The 15,060-nt window shown below is 52.4% G+C and overlaps 1 protein-coding gene across 1 annotated transcript in view; it reads right to left on the bottom strand.

Moving 5' to 3' along the window:
* The window catches only part of PKD1 (polycystin 1, transient receptor potential channel interacting), a gene marked incomplete at both ends in the record, with an annotated part of 82,669 nt that extends 75,503 nt beyond the window's left edge, over positions 1-7,166 (bottom strand). Inside the window, one exon of the mRNA XM_079542715.1 lies at positions 6,904-7,166. Within this exon, the coding sequence (XP_079398841.1) occupies positions 6,904-7,166 (263 nt within the window). The remainder of the gene's footprint in view (positions 1-6,903) is intronic.
* Between the last annotated feature and the right edge of the window lie 7,894 nt (positions 7,167-15,060).

The raw sequence follows: 15,060 nt of genomic DNA, 5'->3' as shown, positions 1-15,060 counted from the left end.
CCTGTCTCTTGGCTGTATCTGTACAGTGCCTAAGCTACGAGAAGTGGTGCTGCAGTAAAAAATAATAGAAGTGCAGGTTGACTTCTCTTTCCATATCCAAACTTCCCCTTCCAAAAACTCACTCTTTCCAGAAGGCTTTCCAAGCCTTTTTGTCTGGGGAGGGGTGCAATACAGCCATGCTGGGGCCAGCTCCATGCCACGAGTGGCACACAAACACTGGCTGCACAGGCTCAGACTGAGCACAGACATTTCTAACAGGTCTCCACAATGCTCTTGTGCAAGGAAGTATCTGTCAGTGGCAAAGCACTGTCCTCAAGCCCCTGTCCTCTTCTTTGTGACAACGAAAGCCAGCTTACAGAGGTGTCTAAGGAGTCAAAAGCACAGCTGTGTGGAACAGATGTGGCTGCAACGCTTTTCTCGGAGATCCCACTCTGCATCTCACTGAGGTTTCCAACTGTACCCGCAGCTCTCTAAGCCCCAGGAGAGGAAATGTGGCACACGGGCTCTGTGCTGGGAGCACGCACCGCAGGATGGGGCCCATCATTATTATTCCTATCGCCCCACAGACAGCCTGACACTGGTTGAAGAGCCTGGCTCGGATGGTTCTGCCTGCTCACAAACACCTCCACACTCTTTGCATGTGAAAGCCATTAAGCAATAGCACAGAAGCAACTCATGAGGCAAAACCCATCAACATTCCCATTCTGATGGCGCGCCGGTGTCTGCTGCCAGCCAGACATGGGGTGCTGGTCTGGGCTGTGTGCAGGTGCTGCTGAAGGATCATGTGCTTCCCATCGATGCTAGCAGCAATCCTCACCAGCATGTGGACACCGGGGAGCTGAAGAGCCCCGAGGGCCTCTGCCAGGGCCTGCATGCCAGAGCTGATGTCCTCCTGCTGGAAATGCGGCATGGGGGAGCATGAGCCGCGGGGATGGGAATTGAAACATCTGTTTAATCCAAGCCACGCTTGGAAAGGCTAAACTGCATTCAACTCTTAAAAGGCACCCAGCCCAGCTGCGAGGCAAGCTGATGAACAGAGGAGTACAAAAATAGCCGCTTGTGGAGTGCTCTTTCAAGCAACACGAGGTTGCCCTACAAAAATAAATACACAAAGAAGAACAATCTTTTTTTTTTTAATTATTATTTTTTCAGAGGGACTCGTGAGCTCCCATCGCTGCAGTGTGACCCCAGGATCCCCCCGACTGCCTGTGCTGCACTCACAACACATTCCTGCAGCCCGACAGCTGGCCACTGTGGATCCACAGGGTCACACGTGGCTCCCACATGAGGTCCCCGAAGGGCCCGGACTCGGAGGGGCTCTCACCAACCTGACCTCCACCAAAACCCACATGCTTTGGGCCATGCTCTCTCCACCCCCTTCCCAAGGCGTGGCTTTGAGAGAGAAACTAAAAATGTTGGCCAACACAACACTTCGGCTCTCGCTTTCCCAGGCTTAGCTGTTCCCCAGTCCCTCCCTCAGGAGGACTCAATCCACACCCCAGATTCTCTTTTTAGAGAGCCACTCCCACCTCTGCCTCAGTCGGCTGGAACAGAACCTCTTTAACCCATTCCCAGCACTGTCAGTGCCCCCTGACCAAGCAGCAAAACTGTTCACAGAGTCCCATCCAACCCACAATGAAAAGGAAGGAGAGGCTCCTCTGCCCGCCTCAAACAGAGCTGCAGAGAAAACTCATTTCGCTTCTGGGATCTGCCAATTCCACCTCCCTGCTCGAGGAGCACTGAGCAGCAGCCGGGGCCGATGCTGCCAGCAGATGTTGCAATGGAAGCAGGGAGGCGACGGTGGAGAATCTGTGAGCGCCGTCGGTGACGCCCGCCGCAGGAAGCGGGCATGGGCTCCAGCACGGGCTGCAAACTCCACCCTGCAAATCCGAGTTTCAAACCAGTGATTAGAGCTGCTGACTTCATCTCAGACCTGAGCCAAGGGTGGGCTTTGATACAAGGAGCTCTCTGCACGGGGGTACAGAATGCAGAGCCCAGGGTGGAGGTAACGCAGGGCACAGCAGTACCTATGCACCCTGACTGAAAGCAGGAGGCTCACTGCTACAGCTGAGCATCATTCCTTCAGGCACTGCTACCAAGCCAGCATATCACACCGGCTTCTCATTAAATTAAAAGAGACGCTGCACTGAAGGCAGCACACCACATCTGAAGCCTCCTCTCTGATCTCAGCTCACTGAAGTTTTTACCAGGCTTGATGCTGGGGAGCCAAAGAGACGGGCTCGTTCCTAACCTGAGGGGAACTGTTTTCACTGTCAGATGGCAGGAAGCAGCTGACTGAAGACATACTGCTTCGCTTTGTTTTGATTCTCTCTGCTTAAATGCAGTGGCAGCACATCATCAAAACTGCAGCAATCTTTTGGGAGAAGAGAGAGCCGGAAAGCGAGGACAGAATCTGTCTGCTGGTCACAGCTCCTATAATTCACCACAAGTGCTATGGATTGTCAGCTTGCATGTTGCTGAGGCTCTTCCTGATGATAATTATCCTTAAGAACGGTTATAATCATGTGTTGCTTTTGTTTGTTTTTGTTTTTTGGGGTTTTTTTTTGTTTTGTTTTGTTTTGCTTTTTCTTTCTGTGCTGTTTGTAAAGCAAAAACTAATGCTATGTTTCAATTTGATATTTTTAGTTTTGGCAAAGATGTCAGCACAGATTCGCTGTCTAAAAAAACATCAGCTTTTTGATGTGAAAAACAAGTTCATTCTTTAATGCATGTTACAAAGTAAGGCCCAGAAGGCCCAAAGTGCTGGGACAGGCAGTGGCATAGAGGACAGCGTGGAGGTGAGTCCAGCCCCAGTGCAGCTTCCAGCCCTGGTGATATTCAGGGGAGATTTAGACTGGGTATAAGGAAGAATTTCTTTATGCTAAGGGCGGTGAGAAATGGCACAGGGTGCCCAGAGAGGTGGAGGTGCCCCATCCCTGCACACAGCCACGGTCAGGTTGAACAGGGCTCTGAGCACTCATGGAGCTGTGTGTGAACCTGCTCAGTGCAGGGAGTGGGACCAGACAGCATTCAGAGCTCCCTTCCAACACAAACCACTCTGTGATGCTCGAATCCCATGCAGCTCCCAGCCCACTCCTGGCCACTGCACGCATGCTTTGCTCTCAGCCCTCAGTCGCTGCAGCCCTGAGAAACATCTGGGGAAACACAGGACAGATAAAAGCAAGGCACAAAATGAGGCCAAACTGCAGTGATCAATCAAAAGACAACAAAGCCTGAAGAAATGAAAAAAGGATGACGCAGAGACGTAGTGTGAAAACCACAGTGGAAACTGCAGCATGACGAGAGATAAAACAAGGAATTCCACTAACTAGCAAAAAAGAGAAGGGGCTTTAGCAAACCAGATGAGAGTTCCAACCCTGCCTTCTGATGCAGTGATTTGCTCTTTAAACGCACAGTATGTGAGAGCACAATGAGAGTAACTGGGAGAAACCTGAGAGAGACTTGGTAAAAAATATACCGGATTTCAGAGGAACCTCAAACTATGAGGTGGGCACTGACACAACCTTCCCCTCTAGTAGTATCACAAGTCATCACACTCCCATAACCTCTCCAAAGTGAATAAGAGCTCCCAGATTCTCCATCCAACCCAGACCTCGTGCTGCTGAGATGCCATTACAGAGGTACTCTGCTAACACCAGACACCATTATGCTCAGACAGAATGATACAGAATTGCCTCCTTGTTTGGAGCTTTCACTGCACTTGCAATCACTTCACCATCAGTCCCTTCCCTGAGCTGAATGAACCTTGTTCGCAAAATATTTTTCTAGCACCTCATTTGGGCCTTTTTCCCCCTTCTAAAATTGCTTACAAAAGAGAAGCACAGCCTTGTTTTCTCTGGGAATATGGCTTCTTATGTGAATGGCACTCCAGATTAAGTTTTTTTTTAATTAATCTGTTTTCCCTTTGTGGGCTGGACACCACGGTACAGACACTCCACTGCATGTGGTTATCCCTGTGCTGGATTGCAGATTTAATTGGATTATTTTTCTCCAATAGCTTTTGAAGGCACCTTGAGCCTTGAAAAAGCTTTCACTGCCTCGTGTAATACTACCAGCACCTACAGTCACTGCCAGCTCCTCTGATTTCAAGTAGTACAGCCCATAAGTTGTAAAATCTGTTTATCCTTAGGTTTGGGCAGTGCAATCCCCGGGCTTACCATCAAGTCTACAAAAACACCCCGCTGGGTTTTGGATGAAAGTCACAATCCCAGATCTGCAAAGCTTCAGCAGCCCCTCTGATGCTGCTCTGCATTAATGAGGGAAAAATAAGGGACTTTCACTTCTATAGCCTTACAAATGGAGATTCTTATCTCCACTCCAAAACTTCCACGATGCTAACGATGTGTCAGAAGCAGTCAATATTTGCAAGGGAAAGTCAGAAAATTGTTATGAGATACATTCCTGGCTGAGGAACAAAAGGAGCATCCCACAAAACAGCAAAGTCGCACCGTGAAGCAAAACCCAGCGCCTGAAAATGAAGCATTTGAGAAGAGCAAAGCATTCCTCAGCTGGAGAAGCTCAGAAGTGCAAAGCTTTGTCCAAAGAAGTGCAAAGAGAATTTGGCTGCAGCAGTGGGATGGGGTTGGTGCCCTCCAGGGCTGCCTGCTCAGAACGTGGCTGAGAGCAGTGCTGTGTATTGCCCTGCATGTGGAGGTGCTCCTGAGCTTACAGAAATGGTTCTGCCCAAGTTGGCATTTTCTTACTGAAAGTTGTTCTGTCTGTGACGTGCATATGAGAAGAACTCATTTCCTTGTCCATCAGAGCCGTGGGATCACAGTGGTCAGCATGACGGCCAGCACACAGCTACTGCACAACCGGGAGCTTTGGGAATTCTGAACTCTGCTTCTCAAAGGCTGTTTTCATTTCAGACTAATTAAAAACTCACATGCTGCTGAGATATATATTTATATTTTAATCTAATGAGAGAGCCAGCAGTAAATTGCTAAAGGCACAATTTATGTGCTGGTGTTCAATAAAAGGAACTTGAAGTAAAAGCTGATCACAGAACTGCACCATAAGCTGGAATGCCCCTCACCCAACCTAAACTCAGCTGTACATCCATCCTGCTAATAATGCAAGCACAGCTGTCCTTACTCTCATGCCAGAGGTAGAACAGGGCAGGAAACTTCTCCCTGAGGGAAATCTACAGGAGCACAACCTCACCACCCCCAGAATATCACCAGCATGCATTCATTACTTGAGGTGCACGATCAGCCGTGCAGCCCTACAGGCTGCCAGCCATTCCTCAGAGGCAAAGAAAAGCCACATCGCACCCCCCAACTCCAGCCTGCAGCTTCAGCCGATTCCCCCTTCCCACGCTTTGTTTCGGGGACCGGTGAGAGCTGAATGGCTAACTTCAATTTGTTACTGTCACAGGACCTAACCCAAAACGTCCTGGGAGCTTTTACAACTCAGCTCCTCCGAACAACAATAAGAGCAGCAGTCTCAAACAAAACGCGGTCTCAAAATTAATAATCCTAAAAACACAGACATAACCCCAAACCCCTAACAAGCCAAATGAGCAACTTCATCACAGCCTTCAGAAAGGAGCAGCAAAGCACTGGCACGTCCCACTCCTATTATAGGGGGACTTCAGCTGCACAGCCGACAGCAGATAAGACAGCATCAGGGAGCCCCAGACGACACCAAACCTTCCCCATTTGGGGACTTACTGCCAAACAAAAAATAAAATACCCATGGCTTTGTCTGGAAAACCCAAAGCATGTCATGCATGTCATGTAAGGAACCACTTGGAAATGCCTCATGTGCTGTGTTTACAGATGTGTGTGTTTTCCTGAAGTTACTTAGATATGTAACCTAATGCTTACCGTGCTGCGTGCAACTTTTCCTATACTTTTTATTTTATACTGACAGTACAAAGCAGACACTCAGAAAAGCAGGTCCTCATCCTATTGAAACCCAGCAGAACTCTGCTCCTGTGAGATCCTTCCATCATGCCAGACCGTGTCATCCCTCCTGCACCAATCACTCACAGCTTTCATCTCCTCAAGAAAAGTTACTCCCTCTAGAAAACAAATTTAGGTTCAAAACAATCCTCCCTCCCCACTCTGCCGTGACTCTGTTTTTCACATCATACAGTAACTTTATGGCTCTGCATGCAGACCGCACTGATGCCCTGCATGGCACACACCTCTCTGAAGCTCCAAAGCAACAAAGTCAGTATTGTGACACGAGCATCACCCATCTCATCTGAGAGCTTTCATCACCAAACTTTGATGTGAACTTGCTAATTGAGTCCCTTAAATCTGCTGTTAACAGAGCAGCGTTGAAACCACATTCAGCTGCTCACGTCACAACACAGCTATTTCCCTCTGTACCCACCCCCAGAGCAGAACAACACCTCTGGGGCAGCAGCATCCCAGCTCTCTCGGATGCAGCCACAGTGCAAAAGGCACAATTAAACACTAACTAATTAGTGTCCCTGTGCCTTTCCAGATAGCAAACCTTCTCCTCCACGGGAAGCAGTGCCTGTGAGCTGGTGTGCGCTGTGTGCCCGTGGGTGGCTGTGATGGGACCCACGCAGCATTACAGCATCACGCAGTTCGGGGTGAACCCCAGAACCGTTCTTCAGGCGCAGAGCCCAATGCACCCCCACGACCACTGTCGGTTGGGACCCGCGTGTCCCACACCCCGGAGTTGTTTTCCCTTTTGCGTGGCTTGGGCCACTTCTGCACATCTCTAACGCTGCCACCTCCGCACGCCAAACTTTCTCAGCCGTCTCCATGTTTGTCCCCGCTGTCATGCAACGGGTCTCCAACAAAACGGCTCGTGGACTCACGCAAACACCGCGAACAACTTCTGGAAAGCGGCGCTCCGTGCCCGCCCCGTTCCCGGCCCCATTCCCGGCCCCGCGGTACTCACAGAGCCGTGGCGGCGGTCGGGACGCTCGGAGGCCGCTCCAGGCCCCTCGCAGAGCAGTTGGCGACGCAGACGGCTCCGGGCCGGCCCCCGGAGCAGGTACAGTCGGCGGCGCAGGGCTGGCAGGAGGGAGCCGGAGAGGTCCTGGCGGCCGCCAGCCCCCCGCACAGCAGGGAGCAGAGCAGGCACCAGCCCGAGAGGGGCAGCCGCGCCGCGGGGACGCCATGTTTGCGCTGTGTTCCAGTGTCTCCATTTCCAAAAGGCATCTCTTCCTACGGGCATGGCATGGCCCCGGCCCGCCTCTCCCCCGGCCCGGCCCGGGCCCGGCCGCGCCCCGCGCTCGGCTCCGCTCCGCGCTCCGCTCCGAGCCGCTCCGCTCCTCCCGCGCCGCGGGGCTCAGCGCATGGCGGGCTCCCCCCGGCGCTGCGGTGCGCGCTGCTCCCGCGGCGGCGCCCGGCCCGGCCCCTGGGCTCCGCTCCCCGCGCTGACAGCCCCGGCCCCGCTCCGCTCCGTTCTGCGCTCCGCCCGGGCCGCGGCCCGCCGCCTCCCGCTCCGCCTCCCGCCCGGCGGAAACCCGGCGCCGCTCCAGCCCCTCCGCCCGCCCCCGCGGCAGCCCCCGCCTGGCCCCGGCACCGCTCCCGATCCGGGCTGCGGCGAAGCTGCGGGTGCGGGGAGCGCTCGGCACCGCTCGGTGAGGGGTGGACGGAAACAGCCGGGCTGGGGCGCACGGGGGAGGGCACCGCTCCGGGGCCGCTGCAGCTTTACAGTATCGGATCTTGTTAAGAGCCGCGCGTTTGGCATCTGCAGCGCGGCAGCGGTTCAGACAGGTGAGGAAGGCACGTGCTTCGCAGGGCTGCTTTGTAATGCTATGCGGAGGTCAGCGGATTCCACGTGCCGCTCGCCCCCTGCGCACCGTGGCACTGGGACGGGGCGTGGCTCAGGCCGGGCCAGGGCCGCTGAGATTTGCACTGAAAGCTCCTCCGTGTGAGGGCTGGTCCCAGGTTATCGTAGCTAAAATAAGCCCACGTACAAAGGGAGCAGAATTCCGTCCTCACAAAGGGTCTCCCCAAAACCAAGCCCAGCCCCATCTGTAAACAGTGGAGAAGGTGTGCTAGCTGGAAATTTCACAGGAGCCCTAGTTGCTTAGTGCCCTTTGCACCTTGTGTGATATGCACAGAGCATCAGCCAAGGGGAGGACAGAAGGAAGCCTGAATAAAACACAGAAAGAATTCTTGCTTTTGAGCTGCTTTCAGTGCCTCATCACTTTGGATACCAGAGCCATTGGCCCGTGCCCGGCAGGGATTTCTCACTGTAAACACAACAGATGTGTGCCGTAGGGTGGAAGAGTGGCAACAGGCAGCGCGCTGCTGGGGGCGATGGGGAGGGGTCTGGGGGAAGCAGAGCGCCCAGGGAGAGTGGCTGGGGCAGGGAATGCGAATGGAGGGACAAACCCTGCACAGCCCGAACCAGGTGCTACTCAGCTCTGCCTGAATTACCCAGAAAAGACACACTCTCCTTGGGAGAGATTTGTCAGTCCAGACGTATCTTTCAGCATTGCGCCCATCGACTCTTTTCTTTATGCGACTGCATTAATTCTCACAGACCTTTGCACCTTTAGAATATTTGCATGTAACGCTGGAGTTGAGTGTTACAACACAGGAAATCTCTCTGGCTCAGCCCTGGTATCCATCCCGCAGGAGATGCCTGTGTGCTCAGTATGAGCCATGATCTGCTGATATTGCACCCTTCCAGCAGCCCAGTGCCAAGCAAAGGGCATTTGGTGCTTTTGAGAGCAGCTCATGGAGCCCAAGGCTGGTCTCCTTGCAAAGCCTCCTGCTGCTGGTGCTGCTCAGTGCTGGGGATGTCAACCCCTGCGTTTCACAGTGAGTGTGCTGGGAGCTGCCGCAGCATTGTGTCAGTGGGGCCAGATCTTGAAGAAATCTGCCTGGGAGCTTTCAAGGGAGAAACCACAACATGAAGGAGTGGGACATGCTGCAAGCATCTGAAGGTGCGAGCTGCAGGGAGGCAGAATGTTTTTTTTGGGTGGTAACAGAAAGAGGATGGGAGCCTAAAAGCCTGAGGATACATGAGGGTGGGGGGAGGAGGGCTGTGGGGACAGGCCTGTGTCTCCTGCAGGATTTTTTTTACTTGTGTGACTTCAGATGCTTTGGGTTCCCTAAAGTGCAAGGACTGATCCGTGAGCCTTGCATCTGTCCTTATCCCTCCAGAGCTGCTCACTTTGCTCTGCCTGTTATGATGGTCCAGATCCTATAAAGTCCATAAAAGCCTGCTGGGTTTTAGGTACATGCATCATCCTGTTGAAACCAAAGGAGTGACAGCAGATTGTATTAGCTGGCTTCTGGCTTTCCTTATCTAAATGCTACACATACCTTATCTCAGAAGCCTGACAGCATCTTATTTCACCCCTTGGCATAGCACTTAATGTATATGAGAATTTACTTTCTGAAAACATTTTGTGCCTTTTGAACTTGAAATTGACTTGAGGGACACATCATCATCTTTTACATGATGCATCGTGCCCCAAACAGCTCCATTTTTGCTGCCTCCTCGTGTGACCACTGCGTATTTGCTTCTGCTCCCTCAGCTGCAATTTGCTTTCTGTTTTTCTTTCCTAACCATTGGTGCAGGCAGCAACGTCCATATTTCTAAAGATAACAGCAGGGAGAAAATGTCCTGTGTATGGATGGTAATCAGATTAGGTGGCTAATGTAATCCAGTGGATGTAATGAGGTTAAGGGCTCTCCCCCCAAGTGGGGCTGCCAAGCTGCAACACAGGCAGCAAATGGGGAAATAATGGAGCGAGTGGGGAAGAAGATGGCAGATGGTGATTGAGTGGCAGGAGAGTAGTTTGTTCACACTGAACTGTGATTTTTGATCTTGGAGGAAGTTCTCAGCACTGAGCTGGGATGGATTTTAAAGTGCAGCCTGTGGAAAATGATGGGAGTGGAAAATGCTATGGGGCGGGGAGGCTCAGTGCAGGGCGTGCTGTGGGGAAGGGATCCTTCTGGTTCCTCCCACTGGCAGGCGGACGGAGAGTTTCCCAACACTGTTTACTTGGAGTAGAATTAAAACCCAACTAAGAGGGTGCTAATTCTCCCCTTCCATCCCACCAGCAATACAGGCTGAATGCACCCAGAACATCTGCAGCAGCGCTTCTTTTCCATCTTAACCGATACTCCTGCATTGCAGGAGGAGAACGGTGTACCCTCAGTACACACCCAGGTGGGGAAGAATTGTCACATTTTCTTTTAGGTGGGGTGTGAGTACCTCAGAGGAAGCAAGGATACTATTTTCTCTGAGCAGGAAGCAGCAGTTTCCACCCCTGCAGGTTGCCAACGTGAAACACTATGGCCAGTCCCACGAAGAGGAGCCTGGAGTTACCCCAGCAGAGCCATCACCTCCCACCCATGTCCACCTCCTGCAGCCAACACAAGCATTCCCAGCTGTTATCCACGACCCCGATGACTGCAGCCACCTCCTCATGCTCCGCTGCCTTTCCTCCAGACATAATATTTTCCTTGCCTGGAAGGTCTGGGGGAGAGGACAGCTGAAAGTCAAAACTTCATTCTATTTTATATTATATTTGCCACCACCAATCTCCATTCTATCTTTCTATTTGAGCAGAGCTCTTTAGAGGACTTCAGAGCATGAGGCACATCTGCTGGCTCAGTGTGCTGGTGTGGCAGCATCGAGACCTGCAGCTGAGACAGACTTCCTCATATACCAGCTGTTAGATGTAACACCTCACAGAGAGGGCTGAAAATTAAAAACAGAGAAGCTGCCAACTCCACGGTGTCAATTCAATAAATACCAGCCTGGGAACCTCCTCTGTGCCCCAGACAGCAGCACTGCAGCCCCGAGCCACAGGAAGGCTCTGGGGATATGGAGCATCCGGTATCTGAGCTGTGAGCAGTGGGGCAGCAAAGGCAGCCTGGATGTGGGCAGGGGTAGCCTGTGGCTGGGGAGATGGGCTGCTGGGCTGTGGAGGTGCTTGGCTACAGTGATGCTGGGCTGCTCAGCTGATGGGGTACTGGGACGCTCAACTACTGCGATATTTAGCCTGTGGAATGTTTGACTGTTGGGATGCTGGAGTGCTCAACTACTGAGATGCTCAGCTGCTGGGGTACAGAGATGCTTGGATATTTGGGAAGCTCAACTACTGGAATGCTGGGCCGCTCTTCTGCTGGGCTGCTGCGAACGCTCCCCGGCAGGGTTTTGTTTCGGGCCACGCGAAGCCCCGGAGCAGCGCGGCGGTTCGGCCGAAGCTCCGCTCCCGGCGCTGTCCGTGTTCCCCTGGCGCCCCCTAGGACCGCCCGCCGCGCTGCCGCTCCGCTTCTCACCCCCCACCCCCCGGCTCGGCCAATTAAACCCAATCAAACAACAACAACAAAAAGCACTAACCCAAAAACGGGGGAAAAAAAAAAAAACAAACCCAAACTGTCTCTAAAATCAGACACAACCCCACACGGGATGACCCAAGCAGCGATCCCCCACTCCGGAGGGCTCCTGGCTTTCACATCAGCACTCACTTTGTACGGGATGCAGAGGATGAGAACAGGATGCCCACATCGCTATGGGATGTGTGGGCAGTGCCCCCAGCTCATCCCTGGATGCCTGAGACCCCACCAGCTGTATCTGGGGCGGTGCTCTCAGTGAGACTTGAGGCTCAGTGTTGGGTTTCGGCTGCATGAGGATGAGCCCCCGTTGGGCTTTTTCTGGATGATTTTTGTGGGTGTTTTCAGCTCAAGAAGGGAATTTATTCACACCGAACGCTTTCATCCATTTGATGGAGCACGAATGCAAACCAGAGCTGAGCGCTTTCAGCCACGGTGCTTTCTGCTCAGGATCCAACTGGTGGCACTTCTGGCTTTATTCACCAAACGCTCATTCAAAGCAAACAGAACTTCAGGATCCCTCTCTCCACAGGGTTTGAAGTTCCAAGTGACAGGAATTCAGGGAATGATGCAGGGGCTGCCCAAGGGGCCGAGCACTGCTTCCCCCCAAATTGCTGCTGCTCTGCTCGTTGCTATGGCAATGCTGATGTCTGCGCACCATCAGGAGGCACCGCAGTGGTGTTGGTGTTTTTAATTGAGGCAAGTTCAGCTGGGTAAGCAGTCAGCAGGTGGCTGGAGATGCTTGTTCCACACCCCAGGAGCTATGGGAAGCATCTCCTCTCTTGTTCCCTGCTCGTATCGCCCTCACTTGCCTTTCTGCATAGATCATACCCACACAAGCACAAATATCACCCAGGAGGTTGGTGATGCTGCTGAGCATCCCCAAGGCCAGGTCTGCATGGTGCTCACACTTGTACCTCTGCCTTTCAAAACTTCAGAAAATTGAATTTTTTTTTTTTTTTTAACAAGGATTCAAAAGCTGCTCATTTGTAATGCAATGATGCAAAAGAAATAACTGTGCATTAGTTAGTGCTGGTGAAGCTGAAGCCAGAGGGCAGCCAGCAAGAGGCGCAGAGGCAGAAAAGTGCACTCAAAGCCCTCAGGACCTGCTGGGCCCTGGGGAAGGGCAGGTGCTGGTGGCCTGAGGCAGCTCCCAGCACAGCTGGCAGGGGGACCGTGTGCTCCAGCCTGGAGGAATCGCTTGGCAGTGATGATATTGCCTCCAATTGGCTGTGGCTGGTTGCAGTTGGCTGTGCCTTTCACAGGCAGACCTGATGGCTTCCACATGTGCTCAGCTGTTCAGATGTGATTAGTCCCTCTGATTGCAGAAGGACAGCTGATGCAAATGTAATTGCCTGCAGACAAAATGTTTGCAGAACTAGGACAGCCCTTAGCTTTGCTGGGGAAAAAGATGTTTCCAGCAATAAAGAAGAAACACTTTCAAACAAAGCAGGAAATTTAAAATCACAGTAAGCAGTAGCAGCAAAGTGCTGACTGCATGAATCCATCGCAGCTGATTATGTCACAGAGTTAAGGGCACCTTCATATGCCTAGCTCTGGGCTGCCTGTGCTGCTCATTCACTGTCATCTTCAAGAAAAATGCAATTGCCCCAACTCACAAGAGTTCTGTTAATTGAAAACACTCAGCTTGCCTCAAAAAGTGTTAACAAACCCTATTAGCACATGTCTCTGCACCTTTGTAACCCAGGTTATTAATTGCTTGGAGAAATGCTGCTTGCTGACAGCCATGGGCGAGCATCATTGCAAGTGTGAGAGAGGACAAGCAGAAAGACAGAAGCTATTGATTTGGGCTGATAAATACTGCTTGGCCTCAGAACAGCACACTGCCACTGCCTTGCTCTGATGGATGGCTGAATGAGATGTGGGCACGGAGCTGCATCTCTTGGCACACAGAAGCACAGCTCTGCCTCAATCAGGGAGGTGAGGCTGCTTCTCCCTGATGCAGAACCCACTGGCCAAGGCATGGTGCAGAACAGCGAGCAGCAGTGTAATGGCTCACTCCAGTAGGGGCTCTTTCCCAGCCCTGGCACTTAGCACTTCACCTACGGTCTGGATAGCAGCTTGATGAGCCTCTGCACACCCCTGTGCTAACTTATTACTACTGCTTATTGTTTTACAGGGCCCCAAGGAGTGCTGCACGTATCACTGAGCTGTAGCTGGCCCCAAGATGACTTTGGCCTCATAGTGCCTAAAACACAGTGTGCAAATGTGAGCTATGGGGGTTTATCTACTCAGTGCTGATGGTGAGATCCTGTGGGTGATGCAGCACAAAACAGCCCTCAGTCTGTCCTCTCTCTGACTCACATGTCAGAGGATCAAATACCCCAAACTGGAAGGGACCCATGATGATCATCGAGTCCAGCCTCTGGCTTTGCACAGGCCTACCCAAAATTCAAATAATATTTCTGGGAGCATGTGTTCAGAGGACAAGCAGCCCCTCAGCACTCACCATGCTGTCTGCATCCAGAGCCTCGGCCATCTCTGCACCCTTCAGTCATGGTGCTTTCTCCATTGCTCTGCACCCCTCCTGCATTGTGCACCATCGCTCTTGCACTCGCTGTGCATCCATGTGTGTTCTGCAGCACCCTGAGATCTGGCAGAGCACAGCCTCAGCTGGGATGAGGACATGAGCACCACGAAGAAGGCATGAAGCTGCTGCCTGCCCTGCTCCACATGCTGCAAACCTACCAGCGCACGTACTGATAAAGCTGACACTGTGCCATGTCTGCACACTTGCTTTTGAAATCATCCCCACACCCAGACCTTCCTCACTGCAGGATGTCTCTGTATCTCACTACAAACCATCTTAGATGGTTTTAAGCGGAGATATTTCTAAAATATTTGATGTCTGTGGCGTATCTGAGAAGCATTTGAAATATACTAAATAGCTTGGAAGTGTCTTCTGTCTCGGAGGCTGAGGGTTTGTTACTCAGCCTTCTCTCTGTAGGACACATTTCAAAGGACTTTTGAATGTTTGACTTCATCACATCTGAAAGCTCTCGTGGGTGACTGCTGGAACAGAGCCAGGCTGAGGGCTCTCATGTGTTCGGTGCTCTGCTGGCTGAAATCATGGCTCGTTTCTGTCTTGGCACAAGGAAAACTAATTTCCTGGCCCCAGCCCAGACTTGTTGGGACCTGGCATGGTTGCCCTGGTGTGCTCCAAAGGGCTGGGCTGGCATGGTGCAGCATGGTGGTTCCATAGGGATGCTCATGGGGTGGTGCCAAGGCTGCTCTGCTGCATCTCAGCACTGCTGGTGGTGATGTGGGGCATGGAGCTGTGAGAGCAAAGCCCTGCGAGGGCAATGAGGTCCGTGCATGCTGTGAGCTGCTCATCCTGGGGACAGCTTCCACATCGAGTGCCATGAGTGGGTAACACCACGTTGCCCCTCCAAGGGGACGAGGGGAAGCAGTGCCCCATTGTTGGCAGCTGCACCAATGGGTTCCCTGTCCTGCTGGGGGAGCAGGGATAGAACCCAGCACCTGGTCAGTGGGTGACAGTCTGAGCTCAGCCTCTCGGCTGCTGGGTATGGTGCATGTGCTTTGGGGGTGAAGGAGGGCTCAGAGAGGTGGGCTAAGGATGGAAACAGAGTGACTGTGCATAGGAGAGACAGCAAACGAAGTAGCCAGACAGAGGAAGGAGGTCTGCAAAATAAGACTTGACTTGGCAACAAAAGAAAGTGGAAAGACAAAAACAGTCTCCCAGCAAAACATTGGAATTTAACTT

This window comes from Tetrao urogallus (genome assembly GCF_951394365.1).
Source record: "Tetrao urogallus genome assembly, chromosome: 15".
Classification (NCBI taxonomy): Eukaryota; Metazoa; Chordata; class Aves; order Galliformes; family Phasianidae; genus Tetrao; species Tetrao urogallus.
The sequence above is the reverse complement of the archived record's forward strand: the minus strand, read 5'-3'. Positions and strand labels throughout refer to the sequence as shown.